Consider the following 14,398-nt stretch of genomic DNA (forward strand, 5'->3'; position numbering starts at 1 on the left):
CCAGGCTTCACTAACCAGGGCGAGGAAACCGTGTTATCATACCAAGGTTTCAAACCCTCCGAGTGTAGGTTCAATCACTTTAACTTCCAGGGCGCAGTACAACAGGATAAACTTCGGCCATGGACTCTGCTTGCTTGAGTGCTCAGATCCCAACATCTACCTCCTGGGGATGATCATTCCCCAAACAGTATCTCATGTGCATGGGGCCAAAAATCCTGGGGTCGGATATACGTAGAATAATAGCACGGATCCTTGTATTATGCAACTAAAAATAAGTTTCAGCGATTGCAGACAGGTCCATTGCTATATATTCATGCCACAATCACCCTACTAAAAGATCCCGGGGAACAATGAGATATCATGGTAGCGAAACTCCAAACTGTCTACTCTGTCTACTCCCCTGGTTTAGGGTTAATGCTACGAGGATCGGCTCGGGGTTACGTGGGATCGGCAAATAGCCTTAGGGTTGGTGGCTTGGCTTTGGAGTGTTGCCGCTCATGGGGCGGGGGGTAAAAGTCCTGGGGCGAAATTCAGTTTATACGTACCGAGTCATTGATTGGTTTGGTACAAATCAGTTAAAACAAGGGGGCAGGGCTGACTGGGGCTCTATCTAGAGTTCTAAGTATATAAGAGTATCCTGGGTTATCCAGAAAGGACTTGCTTCGTCCTCAATCCAAGTTCCCAGAAACCGCTCCCTCCCCTTCTTGGCTTCTGAGGTATTTCTTTCTTTCTTTCTTTCTTTCTCTCTGAAAGCCTCTTGAGATATCATAGGGTCCACGAAACTGAGCTCACCAATCTACCACAGATCCTCGATCCACCATGCACGCCCGTTCCATCCTCGTGCTCGGCGCATCCCTCGCCGCCTTCGTCACCCCCGTTGCCGCTAGGCAATGGGCTTCCTTCTTCCCGGATGACACCTGCAAAAAGGGTACTGGCGGACAGACGGTCCGTATGGACAAGGACAGCTGTCTGAGGGGGCCCCCATATGTACCTCAGGGTGTCGAGTTCTACGATTCCAAAGGCTATCCGGGCGACGATCACAGGTACTATGCTTTGGTTGTAGCTTCCGAGGATTGCAAATGTATCGTTTCGTGCCAGAATATTGATATGGACGCGGACAAGGATGACTGTCACGCTCTGACCGGTGACTGGGGTGGCGGTAGAGCCTACTGGTTCTGGACGCTCGGCGACGGGGCCGGTAGCTACACGGATGTCTGCAACAGCCATGCTAATGAGATCGACAAGATGCGGTGCCAGTGATCCTTTTGTGCTCCAAAAAGGAAAGAATGCTCGCCCCGGATGACAAGAGATTTGGGAGCAGGCTGGGTTTCTTGATCGGTGGTTTCTGTATAGTTTCTTTGTTTGTGCTTGCGAAACAAGGAAGAGAGAAATGATAGTTCATCTAATATTGCTTCTGTCTAATCAACTTGGCCTACAGCTACTGAGTGCCTGGGGGAATAAGTATCTTCTTCACATTTTTAGCGGGAGGTACTAAAGGTACACAAAACGAGCGGGCTGTCCACCTACATGTCGCGCTAAATGCGCATATCTACCTGTTTCAATTACCTACTATGCCACCAATTCTAAAAGAAAGTTCGGAGACCAAGCAATTAGGTTATTATTAGCCATTTAATTAATGGGGAGTAATGGATTTTCGAATTTGCGAGGCTAAGAACTAATTTGATATATAAATGGTGTGGCACTATATAATTGCCAAAGTAGCTAGGCTCATGTTGATATTTACCTTAACAACTTCATATTGAGCAAATTGCTTCATCTGCAAACAAAGATACCCCATATTCCGACAATAAGGTGATGAAAAAGGGTACGGCTAAGAAGTGCTCTGAATCTTGCCCGTCCTTGATTTTATAGATCCACATCACGTGCATCTCCGCACTCCACTCATTCCAGGTGCGCCGTATCCTATTGCCAGCAATTTCTCAACCAAACCAACACAAAATGGCTTCCATCCGACCAAATCCCTGGCGTACCTGCCAGGGCCTCGCCCGCCAGAATTTCCGCACATCCCGACCGTACCCACGACATCTCTCCACGACGAACCGGCTCCAATCTGGCAGCCATGCGAACCCTCTCCGATCCCAAGGCCGCGCCCCGGATAACCAGCAAATCAGCCAGTACCGACGGTCAATGATACTGTCAGCTGCAGGTATCGCTGCATGCGCGGTAGCCATGTACGGGGTCATCAAGCTGGATCTGTTCGGGCTGGAGGCTGCGGAGGCCAAGAAAAACGCGGAGTCGCAAGAGCAGACGAACGAGGCCGCCACGGCAACCTCCCCCAAGAATGGGGCTATGAAGATGGACGGGCCGGCTGGGTTCCCGAGTGACGGCGGGCCATCGGTGATCCCAATCAAGGGCCAGGACGGCGCCGAGCAGGTCCCCACGGGGAATAGCACTGTCCCTTACTTCCCCAGTACGATCCGGCTGCCGTCAACCTCGAATATTGTCAACAACAAACCCGCCGGAGATCAGGAGCTGTCCACTGCCGACGGAGACGAGTACCAGCTGCTGGGGCTGGGGATCCGCACGGTGTCGTTCCTGCGGATCCAGGTGTACGTCGTGGGGCTGTACGTGGCCAAGTCAGACCTCACGGAGCTGCAGCAGCGCCTGGTGCGCACGGCGATCCACCCGCCAGCCGATGACTCGATGGTGGTCTCCAGCGCGGGCGCCGACTCGGCGACCTCGCTCGTGCCGCCGGAGCGCCAGCAGCTCAGGGAGCTCCTTCTGGACGCGGAGCGCAGCGACGCCGCCTGGACGGCGCTGCTGAAAGACGACGGCATCCGCACGGCGTTCCGCATCGTCCCGACCCGCAACACCGACTTCATGCATCTGCGCGACGGCTGGGTACGCGGCATTACCAGCCGCGCGCAGCAGCAACAGCAGCAAAAGAAGCTAGCAGCGCCAGGCGCTGAGCCTGGCGAGTTCCAGGACGAGGCGTTCGGCACGGCCATGAATGACTTCAAGGCTGTCTTTGGCGGTGGCCAGCGCAAGAGCGTGCCCAAGGGCCAGACCTTGGTGTTGCTGCGCGATGCCCGCGGCGCCCTCGACGCCCTGTTCCAACCTGACCCGGCTCAGCCGATGCGTTGGATGGGCCGCGTCGCTGATGAGCGCATCAGCCGCCTAGTGTGGCTGAATTACCTTGCCGGCAAGACGGTTTCGAGCGAGGGCGCGCGCCAGAGCATTGTGGATGGGTTGATGACGATTGTTGAGCGGCCGGTTGGCACGGTTGTGCAGAAGGTGGTATAAGAGAAGGTTAACATCTTGCCTTTTATTGACCTTCGCCATTTCTTCTCTCATTTCTCCGATTCTATCCTGTCTTTACTACTCCCATCCTGTTCTGCACCTGTGGGCAAGTGTATCAGTGTATCTTGGCTAGGGCCCTACGACGGCCAGACGAAGTGTTTGCCTCACTCTACTCAATGCAAATTCCAGGAGAAAGATCAATCTATCTCCCAGCTACACCAACTCCACAAAATCCATACGTATGTTGTATCTGCCAGACAGACAAATAGCAAAGAGAAGGGAGAGATCACTAGGGAGTCAAGGAATACAAGGCTGTGCAATTCGGAATCTAATTCTTTCGCAGTAGAATCTTCCCTGGAAGAAGGGGAGATCCGATACGCAAAAAGGAGAGAAAGCTCAAGCCCTCCTAAAAACCATCTAGAATACACACATAGAAAGAGGGGGGAGGGGAACAGCGCTTACAGCGCACCAGCCTCCTTCAGCAGAGCAGGGAGATCCCTCTTCTTAGCCTGGAGGTCGGAGTTGCCACCAATGTGCTTCTGGGATATGAAGACGTTGGGCACGGTGCGCTGGGACGAGATCTCCTGGAGGGCAGACTGGATAGCGGAACCGTCGTCTGTTACATGGACACACAAGAGAGATTAGCATAGACCCAATAAAAATGAACGAATGAAAAGAAATGAGGCAAGAGAGCATTCGCTTCTTCCAGAACTTGATATCTTTTACGGAAAGAAAAGCACGAGCAAGCAAACTCACCAACTTGGTCCAGCTCCAGAGCAGTGTACTTGGCACCGAGCTCGTTCAGCAGCTGCTTGGTGGCATTGCAGTAAGGGCAGTAAGACTTGGAGAAAACGACGACGCCGTTCTCGTTGATCAGGGTCTGGGCCTTGGTCTTTGCGGCAGCCATGGTGGAGGGGTTGGGAGCGGCGAAGGAGCCGAAGAGGCGTTGGAAGATGAACGAAATATTGGGCTATTAGATACAAGCCCAAAAAGAAACCGAGGGTAATACGGTCTCTTTTTTACGGGGGAGAGAAGAAAGAGGAAAGGGAAGAAAAGAAAGTTATTGACAAAAGATGGGAAGGTAGGAAAAGATAGCCGTGGATCCGCGTTGGGACGAGGGGATTCGGTCATCGGGATGGCGATGATGTCAGGTGATAGATTTGATTTGTCAGCGTATACTTCATCGAGGGTGAGCACGCCATGAGAGGACCGAGGTTTCTTTTGGTGTAAATATACCCTCAGTGTGAGATGATGGACGAGGTCAGTAGTTTTGCTTCTAGATCGCTCTGTCTTATCTCTGGATCGATCCATGTTTGATTACTCGGTGTATACCTGTGCGCTCAACTATAGGTACCTAGCCTGGGTGCCCGTTGAGGTGTACAACCCGGCAGAACAGGAGACAAAAAAAAAAAATAAAAAAGAATCGCTGCAAAGCTTGGGAATATGGCAGAAGTGGCTGTAAATGTTCAGAAGAAAATGCAGAAGAGAAGGAAGAAAAGAGGGAAATCCCCATGACAGGCCAAGGAAACTCAGGGAAGATGCAACCAAGAGCCATAGCCAAATCAGTATGACCTAGTGCTTTCCAAGGTTGAACCACAATTGCCTGTCCGTGGGAGTTTCGAAGAAGGGTTTTTTTTCCCCCTGCCTCGCCGGCTGGAAGCACTTGCAACGATCACAGAAAGGAAGGACAAAGAAGGGATGCATGCAACAGAAACTGACCATGCTCCGGTGGGAATAATGACACCGAATTAAAATAATTCTGATAGACGGGAAGAGAAAAGGGAAAGGGCGGATTGAAGGCGAAGTCCCCTTCAAACACGAAAGACCAAAATACCGACAGAACACCATCCCGCCGGAGACGCTGGAAAAATCAACAGAGAAAAAGGGAATAAATCAGAGGGGCAAAGATTCAAGGTATCTTGGGAGTAGATAAACGGGGGAGTTCAACAGAGATGAAAAGCGGGAAAAAGAATGGGGAAATGGAAAGAGTGGGCGCCAAAAGAAAACATCCATCACATCACAATACAGCATCCACAGCCCTTCTCCTTTTTGATTGATTCCGGAGCTGAGACCACGGGAGGGTTCCAGTTGGGATTGACTCCCAATCCCAACGGGGGCGTATCCTGCACCTTGGGCATAGTACTGTAGCCGGTGCTCGTGTTCGGCCGCGGTGGTTCCGGGCTCTTGGGCGGCTTCGGAGGTTCCTCTTCAGGTTTCAGAGGTTCAATAGGCTCCTCGGTCTTTGCTGGGACCGGGGGCGCATCCTGCGGGTGAACCGCAAGAGGGGCGAAGTCGCGATCGTATGTGGTGGGAGTTCGGCCCTCCTTCTCCCACTGCTCTTGCTGCATCTTCTTCGCCAGCGTGGGGAGCATCTGCTGGTCCGGCGGGAGGCGAGGGTCGGGCTTGTACATGGTCGCCAGCCACGGCGGGTCTCCCTCGGGTCGGTTGGCCGCGGTCGTTGGTCGACTTTCGCCGGATCGAGTAGTTGGTCGTTGCGACGAATTATTGCCTGATACGGCACGCGAGCGAGCGGTCGTCTTTCTGTTCGTTGGCGGAGCAGAAGTCTTCCGGTTGGCAGAGCCAGTGGCTTTCGCAGGCGTCTTCTTAGCCGGGGTGTTGGGGGTAGTGTTGGCCCCGCGACTGCCCGGACGGCTCTCGGGGGAGGGAGTAGACGACTCTGTCTCAACAGCGATAGGCTCGCTGGCTCTGCGGCCTCTCGGGGCTTGGCTCTCGTCATTTTCATCTGTCGCAGCCCGGCTCCGTGGCCCGCGGGAATCACGGCCTACGCTGGGCACGAGGGGAGCAGGACTGGCTGTCGAAATGGGTATTCGGGAGGAGCTTTTGCGGAGACCCGGGTGACTGTAGATACTCGAGGCCGCTTCGTCGGCAGCAATTTCTTCTGGTCGGCGGAGGTCCCAGTGCTTCCGCTCATCATCCTCGTCGTTCGCGCCATCGGCTTTGGCTTCTTCACGCAGTTCCGGCCAGGGTTCCGAGTGCTCTGCAGTAGGCGAAGTAGTCGAACCACCTCCGTTGGTAGCGCTGTGCTGGGAATCATGGTTCCGTCCATGCCCCGCGCTCGACTTGCTTTCTGCCCTGATTCGTCGCTGAAAGAGGATGGCAGCTTGATGAAGTTCCTCACTCTCGATTTTGGCCAGCTTATCCCGGTGTATCCAGTTCTCTTGGTTCGTTTCTTGGCCCGGCGGCACGACCGACCCGTCCTTGCTCTCTCCGTGTTCTCGGCGAGCCGATTGTTCGTGCCCATAGGCCTCTCGCATGCTGCCTACCTCGCTTCCATGCCGGTTGAGACTGTGATCCCTGCGACCTCGACCGGAAGCCATATAGGAGTCGTGGGCGTGGACATTTCGAGAGACCGACGAGCTTCGGGAGCCATTAGAGTTACGATTCCGGGAAGAACGGGCGCGGATCGAGTTCGAGTCGTGGGAGGAGCGTGGTTTTGACTGAGGAATTTCCTGCGGGGAATGTGAGATCAGTAAATTTTCTTCTGCTGACAGTGCCCACGAGACTTCGTGTAGCTGCACCACACAATCCGCGAAAGGTCAAGCGTACCTCATAGCCAATCGGGACGGCATAATCCCATTGAGAGCCATCCGCAGCGCCAGATGTCAAGGCATCTGCAGAATAAGCAGCGGTAGCGACGCCCGCCATTGGGAGTCCGGAAGATTGTAGAAAAAAAAAAAAAAGGCCAGTCCAGCTGGAACCTGTTTTGAAAATAGGAGAGATCGTCACAGTTCGATAAGAGTAAGTCGGCTTGTGGTTAATGCTGGCCCGATCAAGCCATCCCAATCTCTAGCCGAAACCCGTCACGCACGATGGGAGCCGGGATGGAGAAACGGGGGCAAGTTTGGCGGTGGTAAGGGGGGGCAAAAGAGGAACCGCACACCGCAGTGGAGAGGACCCAAAGTAGTAAATTGTAAATACTCTGCAGGGGGGTGTTTTTGCGGTGGAGCAAACCCAAGGCAAACTCGCAGGGTCGTACGTGCCTCTCGCAGGTGGGCAAATTGTGGTCCCCCGTCGCGATCCACGGGTGAGGCCTGGGGCGCGGGAGATGGTTCCGTGGATGGAGAGAGAGAGTACTGGATCCCACGCTAACAATCACAATGCTGGGAGAGAAAACAGGGGATCGCGTCCGAGTCTTCAACCGGGGGAGTCGAGAAGTCTTTAAGTACTGTAATTCAGGGAGCCACGAGGGGTGTGGGTTTCGGTCAGAATAAGGAGGGGGAGTAGAGTAAAAAGAGCGCAGTAGGAAAGAGATAAAAGAACGGGGCAGACACGGGGGGAGAGAGAGGGAAAAAGAGAAGAAAAAGAAAAGAAAAGAAAAGACACACGATCTCCGAGAGAGAGAAAGAAAGAGAGGAAGAGGAAGAGGACAAACTTGGAACTAACGAAACTCGGCCCAAGTGGGAATAGCACGAGAGGTTTATAGGCCACAGTCCCCAGGCAATGATACGCAGGAGTGCGAATACGGTGTTATTCTCATATTGTAATAAGTATCTATCAAAGGGCTTTTGATGTTTACTGTATCTTATTCTTATACATATGCTCGCTCTCCCTCTGCCTATGTATACTCTCCCTCTTCCCTAGAGAAAATTCAAAAATCCAGCCCAGTCCCAGTGGACCGTGCGTGGAGAAGATGCCCCTGAACCATGCCGATCGCTACGAAATAGATCCCACTAAAAAAACGTAACGGGCGCCGTAGAATCATCACTAGTTCGCGTAACCCCCTACTGAACCTCGAGAATCGGAAGATTTGACCAAAAATCAAATTGATACAAGCTATATAGACTATAGACTGCGGATGCTGATAGATTCTGACAGATGCATTTATTGGGTCTGAGCGGGAGACTGCTCACACAAAGGCCCGCCGATCTCCCCCCCCCCCCCCCCCCCCCAGACTATATCTAGTAGAGTTCCCCGACAGGTGATACGTCCAAGCACCAATTCCAGTAAATAGCCAGGTCTATATTCATGCCAGTTCCCGATTTCCCCGCACCGTATGCACAAAATGGGGTATAGGTCAATTCACACTCTACAGCTTCTCGACCTTGTCCAACCGGTTCAGCGTGGCTTGCGCTTCCTTGATGAGGGCGCGGCGCGCATTTCGGACAGCCTCGTTGCCGTCAGGTTCAATCCCATCTGCCTTGAGCATGACCTGTGCGAGAATGATCTCGCTCAGCTTCTTATATTCAAAGTCCCGCTTCTTGGGCTCGGTGGGCGGGTCGGTCACGTATTCATCACAGAGGGGAATCAACTCCTGCTGGAGGTAGGCTGTCAAGACATTGACCTGTTCCAGCGGCGCGCGGAGATTTTTCAGGCTGGGAGCCGGGGATGGTGTGCCCGATCGACCCGAGGACGTGGGCCGCGGTGGTGCGAGCCTCGATGGTCCCTCTCGAGAAGGCGGCTGGAGGCCTTCGTGGCTATCATTTCTCTCGTTCTCGTAGTCGGAATCATCGCTCGGTGTGCTGGCGCCCACTTCCGAAACCACACAGAGCACTTCGGAGTGTTGCTTGAGCCCCTCGGTCTTGCATGTCCGTGTGTCATCCTTGAGCAGCTTGCCCTTGTACAACAATCTGACGCAGTTCAGTTGCTCTGCTCCCATCTTTGCAGCAGCCTCCTGGCGTAGGCCACCGACGGTCAACTCGCCATCGTCGATCGCATATGCGGGGAAATGCAGTGGGTAGATGGTCCCACGGTTTCGAAGACACAGAATGTCGGGTTCGGCATCTGCAGTGCCGCCATGGTGGCCACTGTATCGAGAGACATGAGAGGGGGATCGACGATGTCGTCGGGTCGGATATAGCTAAAGTCGTCGTCACGGACACGCGGGGCAGATGAGTAGTTGGGCGAGCGGCGCCACAGGTTGCGCCAGCTCATCACGATTAGGGAGAGCACACAGACAAGAACAGCCACACAGAGAGCAGTGGTCTGTTCGTCGGCGTCAAATGGGAGCGCTTGCGCCAGCGAGCGGAAGGGTGTGGGCAGGTAGGTCAGGAGCGGGTCCAATCGAGGACGGAGGGAGTGCAGGAACGGGGGGAAATGGTCGGTGACGTGGTCCAAATAGACTGCGCACTTTTCGCCCAAAGTGGAGTGAGCGAGAGGCGATGGCAGAAGAGTCATGGATTGAGAGAGCGGCAGCGAGGACAAGTGGTAGTGAGGTCATGCCCCCAAGCTGATCCCCAAGCAGGCAGATAAGGCGGAGAGCACCTTTTTTTTTTGCCATTTTTATTCTTGCGAGCAATTGTGTGCTCGTACCCTCCGATAGGCGGCGATGGCGTAGTTTGTCGTCCAAATTTCCCTCATTTTCCATGACCAGGCCTGGCTACATCAGATTCATCAAATGAGGAGTCAACGGGTGCCTTGTGTACCCCAGTGTTGCCTATAGTGGCTGCCAGAAATTTTACTGGCTGGTAAATTTAGATAAGCGCCAATTAGCCATGAATTGCCTCTATGGTCTAGTTGGTCATGACGCGGGTCTCATATCGTATGACGTCTCTGGTAACAGAGTTGAAATCCCGAGGTCTCCAGTTCGATCCTGGATGGGGGCATTCTTTTTATTTTATTTTTTTTATCTCCACTTAACTTAGTCCATCTCTAGCTCTATCTTGTCCATACGGAGCCACACTATTTTTTTTGGGGCCATGATTTTCACTTGATCCACTGGAGTATGCTTGGTCTCTTACTAGCGCTTTCATGAATGTCTTGACTTCATACACCTTGTATAGTACTTCAAGCCAGGTTTCTTTAATTATCGATCCATATTAGTGTTGCAGTTTAGATATTACTTTTGATTTATAATTTTTATTCCAATTGAATGTCCTTATCGTTATATCCTGCTGGTTGATACACCCCGATTCGACTGTCAGGGTTGTAATCTGGTACACATATACTAGACAGCAGCAAGTGCACCATGTGGTATCACAGCGTTCTTGTGATTTTCGCTGGTGAGAATCTAGGTCATATATAGAACCTGGAATGGGATTGACTCCATTTTAATTCCTTTTTTCTTGATTTCTTAGTGGGTACTGTGTCCACTAAATATGTCACCTCGACTTCACTCCATAGACTATTCAAATTAGACCATTTAGATACTAAGACCAAAATGGACCCAATTTCAACCCAAGAGCAACATAATGCATACGACAAGATCACAATAAGCACCTGTTAGCCAACAGCCTCCAGAGTGACTTCCATTTTTCCCTGATAAAATACCTTAGACCTGTTGGTTGATATTCGGTCAATCCAAATAGAAAATGAACAAACTTGAGGAATCAAGTGTTTTTATTGATAGACAAAACATATGAGCCCGACGTAGTAACACAAAATATAGGGGTTTTAGAGAGGCATTTTATAATAGAACCACTATTGCCTCAACAAGTAAAAGGTAGAGGATCTTCTCTTGAATGCACCTACAGGGTATAGGTATAGCTAGAATAAAACAAAAGAAAGATAAACATTAGAGGACATTTCAAGGAGGAGAGAAGAAAGAAAGAAAGACAGGAGGCTAGAGGCTAGTGGCCGAGTCCGAGACCTTGGCGTGTACCTCAAGAGATACCTTAGAATGCGTTTGCCGCTTCTGAGCTGGTGTCTCTATTGATCAATAACTGCGTTGCCATAGGCACAATACAACGTGCCACCCCTCCAATTTTGGTGTTCCATATCAAGCCAGTTGCATAGTAAGCTCTCGAGAATGGCATTCGAGTCTCCTTCGATTGTAGAACATGTCAGACCAATGGGGTCTGCTAGATATCCTCTATATACAGATCAGCATTATGGGTAAGGGCACACAAATATCGTCGCATGCCCTCCTTGTAAGGACAGAGAAAACTACAAAGAATAGCTCATCTCGGGCCTCAATATCAATTAGATTCTTGTGCAACACATTGACTGGCTGGCTTGTGTCCAATCAGAGCGGAGCTATTGCTAGACAGGTATTTCAGCCGTCAATATAAAACCCAACGACAAGCAGAAGCCGGCAATTTGTCCATCCAAGAGCGTTGATGCTGCGCCAGCACTATAGGTGGGCGGCAATCATGAAAAACCCAAGATGGCAAGGGCTGCAAGCCGGAAGGAATGACATTAAGTGTATTCTCATGAATCTGCGAGCAAAAACCCTTGGATATAGGGGCCTAGTGAGGGAAAAAGAAAAGCATTTTCAAAAAAAAAATTCTAGCAAGAAAAGCAAAAAAGCTTTTGAAAAGCCTTCCAGGGCCAAAAAGAACTGCCCCCATCCAGGATCGAACTGGAGACCTCGGGATTTCAACTCTGTTACCAGAGACGTCATGTGATGATATGAGACCCGCGTCATGACCAACTAGACCATAGAGGCAATAGATGGATGGGGCGGCGCAGAAAGTGCTCTCCAAGGGGAATGGGGCGATCAGAACCTTTGAGTATCACGTGATATCATATAGATATGCTACCTTTTCTGCCACAGGTGGATATAATTAGTATGGAGCAGAGAGGAAAGACTCAAGTACTGCTTTAAAGTCATTTGAATACTAACTTGTCGTAGGAGAGGTTGGCTGTGGGAAGGAGAAGGGAGGGAAATGGAGTCTTGTAAGGTGAAAGAAGCAGGTGACGGTGAAATATTTCTGCGTCAGACTTAAACCAAGTTTTTTACTCTAAAAGAATCATTCGAAGTGTTTTATCCGGCTTTTTGTTATATGAATAGCGATAGAAATACCAAATGCCCCAGCCGGGGCATTATCTAGACCAAGGAAACCATGGTATGTACAATCATCATCCTATATTACACTGTCCAGCAGCCAAAGAAGGAACAGACCCAAACACCACACAATGCAAAAGAAAGGGAGGAAAGAAAGGAAAGAGGGAACATAGTCTATAAATCAGCATTGGGTCCCACCTACCCCAGTCGCAACCGGCCAGGCACTGCCCGACCACCAAACAGTCTTGAGATACCTCCCTCTTCGGTGGTGGTGGTGTTGTCGCCAGACATCCAGCGCGGCAGCCGGAATGGCTCGCCTTGGAACCATTGTGGCGTGTTGGCAGTCTCGAAAGTGTTGCGCACGCGGTGTGCAAAAGACTGGAAAAAGTTTTCGTCTTCTTCATCGCCGTCGACAACCGTCGGTGTAGCTACTGTTCTCTGAGCAGGCCGCGGAGAGCGAGAGCCATCAGCAGCCGCGACACGTAGCCGGGATGATCCGGGGGAGTGTTCCTCACTGCGATCTGACGCCCAGGTTGAGCGGCCACCGCGAGAGGATACGGCCAGAGACCCAAAGCCGTTGAGCTCACGGTCGATGAGGTCGCGCCCCTCGCGCCAGCCGCCCAAGCCATACCCAGCCGGGTTGTTCTCCACGTCATTGTAGTCGTCCTCATCGGCGAGTCCGAATCCGAACACGTTCTTGATGCGGCCGTACAGGTTGAAAAGGGTGGCGCATACGGGCAGGAGGATAAAAATGGGGAAGATGAAATCAAATCCTGACCAGAGTGGCGTGAGGTTGATGAGTTGACCCAGGAAATCATAGAAGGTCGTGTTCCGGCGGAAGTCCTTGGGCAGGAAGGTCAAGAAGTTGTAGGCAATTGGCACGGTAAGCCGGGCCACCAGACCAGCGTACCAGCACGCGCTCTCGCCGTAGGTGTTGCGGCGGACGAGAGCCCGATTTCCCCACACCTTGACATCGTTGACACCCACAAGCGCAGCAGAACACATGTATAGCAGCCAGGCGGAGGCTGTGATCTGGCCTCCAAACCCGACGTCTTTTCGGTTTGGAACCACGGTCAAACTCACGGCGGACAACTGGGGCGCCAGAGATTTGATCAATTCCGACCACACAATGCACGCAGATGCTGCCGCAAAGAGCGCACCGAACGCGCGTCTCATAGCGGGAATGACGTTGGAGTGTAGTTGATACCGCAGGTAAGGGTTCAAAAACTTCACACGAGGAAGGAAAGATGATCGGCGAGGAGAATGACCAAAATCAAGCTTGTTCGAGGCGGAAGAGTTGATGATAGTCTGGAGGTCCGAGGCAGACTGAACCAGGCGATCCCACTCATCCACAAACCGAACTTTCATGTGCCGCGCACGCTGCAGCCGCCTCGTGAGATCGGCGAGATAGCGCTCTGTGATGATGGAGGGAACTGTGCCGGATGTCTCTGGGGATTCGAGGATAGGGGCGCGCACGTCGGATTGACTATTTGAGCCTTCTGAAAGATCCTCGATCCAGTCCTGGAAATCGCGGGCGGTGCCGGTTTTGCGCCGTTGCAACTGGGCGACTTGCGAGTTCAGGCTTTCCAATTCATTGACCGCATCCATCAGGCGATCATGGATCTTGGGCGCATGGACTTGGATTCTTCGCAACCGACCACTCACGTCGGCGTTCCGGAACAAGTTGCGGGGGATGGATACTAGGCCATGACCCATGAGGTAGATGGCGAGAACAAGACCCCACATGTACGCCAGTGCCATGACGAGACCCTTGATCGACGTGAGTCTGAACCCGTTGGAAATGGAGACGTAGACCAACCCCACTATCGCACAGCACAAAACAATCAATTGATACCGGGCGTTGGAGCGGAGGGAGTACATGAGGCGTGCTTTGGGTTCGCGGTACCCTGAGTCGACGTATTCGCCGAGCAAAGGAAGGATGGCCCTGACAAGACATGAAAATCAGTGACAGGTCCATCACAGCCATCAAAAAGTTGCCGAACACTTACCAAGTGAGGAAAAAAATCAGCCAGTAGGCGATCCGCCAACATACCAGGACCATTCGGTCCGGTAGCCATACAGCCCAGGGGCTAGTACCATCGCGAGAGCTGGATGCTAGGTCGATGGGAACGAGGAGAACGACGCTGGCGGGCAGCGCGAGCGCCAGAAAAACTGGCACAATCAGGTAGGCGGGGGTGGCGCGAAGGGTCAGAAATCGTCGCAGAAGCAGTAATACCAGCGCGGAGATAAAACAGAGGGCGAAGGCGAAGAAGACGTTGGAGCCTACAGAGACGGACGGCACGGAGACAGAAACGGACAACATGGTGACGAGGAAAAAGGAGAGGATTTTCAGCCGTTGTTCATGGCGAGGGGGTTGAAGCCACCAAAGAAAGAAAATCCCGTAGAGGAGAAAGAGAGAGAGAAAGTGAGTGAGTGAGTTGAGGCAGTGTGGCT

At 52.2% G+C, this 14,398-nt stretch overlaps 6 protein-coding genes across 6 annotated transcripts; 2 read left to right on the forward strand and 4 right to left on the reverse strand.

Annotated features, from left to right (window-relative positions):
* Window positions 1-819: 819 nt before the first annotated feature.
* Window positions 820-1,260, forward strand: NUU61_009077 (uncharacterized protein; the record flags this gene model as incomplete). Its single annotated transcript, XM_056659602.1, has 1 exon — window positions 820-1,260. The coding sequence occupies one exon, from the start codon at window positions 820-822 to the stop codon at window positions 1,258-1,260; it is 441 nt and encodes a 146-aa protein (XP_056507895.1).
* Window positions 1,261-1,959: 699 nt separating this feature from the next.
* On the forward strand, window positions 1,960-3,264 carry NUU61_009078 (chalcone isomerase domain-containing protein; the record flags this gene model as incomplete). The annotated part of the gene is made up of 1 exon (XM_056659603.1): window positions 1,960-3,264. One exon carries the CDS (start codon window positions 1,960-1,962, stop codon window positions 3,262-3,264), a length of 1,305 nt encoding a protein of 434 aa, XP_056507896.1.
* Window positions 3,265-3,719: 455 nt separating this feature from the next.
* NUU61_009079 (glutaredoxin) lies at window positions 3,720-4,168 on the reverse strand (the record flags this gene model as incomplete). Its single annotated transcript, XM_056659604.1, has 2 exons — window positions 3,720-3,877; window positions 4,018-4,168. 2 exons carry the CDS (start codon window positions 4,166-4,168, stop codon window positions 3,720-3,722), a joined length of 309 nt encoding a protein of 102 aa, XP_056507897.1.
* A 1,105-nt stretch (window positions 4,169-5,273) lies between these two features.
* NUU61_009080 (uncharacterized protein) lies at window positions 5,274-6,927 on the reverse strand (the record flags this gene model as incomplete). Its single annotated transcript, XM_056659605.1, has 2 exons — window positions 5,274-6,731; window positions 6,829-6,927. 2 exons carry the CDS (start codon window positions 6,925-6,927, stop codon window positions 5,274-5,276), a joined length of 1,557 nt encoding a protein of 518 aa, XP_056507898.1.
* A 1,381-nt stretch (window positions 6,928-8,308) lies between these two features.
* On the reverse strand, window positions 8,309-9,396 carry NUU61_009081 (BAG family molecular chaperone regulator; the record flags this gene model as incomplete). The annotated part of the gene is given in 2 exon segments (XM_056659606.1): window positions 8,309-9,026; window positions 9,041-9,396. The coding sequence occupies 2 exon segments, from the start codon at window positions 9,394-9,396 to the stop codon at window positions 8,309-8,311; spliced, it is 1,074 nt and encodes a 357-aa protein (XP_056507899.1).
* Window positions 9,397-12,142: 2,746 nt separating this feature from the next.
* Window positions 12,143-14,267, reverse strand: NUU61_009082 (LMBR1 domain-containing protein; the record flags this gene model as incomplete). The annotated part of the gene is made up of 2 exons (XM_056659607.1): window positions 12,143-13,889; window positions 13,954-14,267. The coding sequence occupies 2 exons, from the start codon at window positions 14,265-14,267 to the stop codon at window positions 12,143-12,145; spliced, it is 2,061 nt and encodes a 686-aa protein (XP_056507900.1).
* Window positions 14,268-14,398: the final 131 nt, after the last annotated feature.

Source organism: Penicillium alfredii (genome assembly GCF_028826965.1).
Source record: "Penicillium alfredii strain IBT 34128 chromosome Unknown utg000011l_segment0_segment0, whole genome shotgun sequence".
Lineage (NCBI taxonomy): Eukaryota > Fungi > Ascomycota > Eurotiomycetes > Eurotiales > Aspergillaceae > Penicillium > Penicillium alfredii.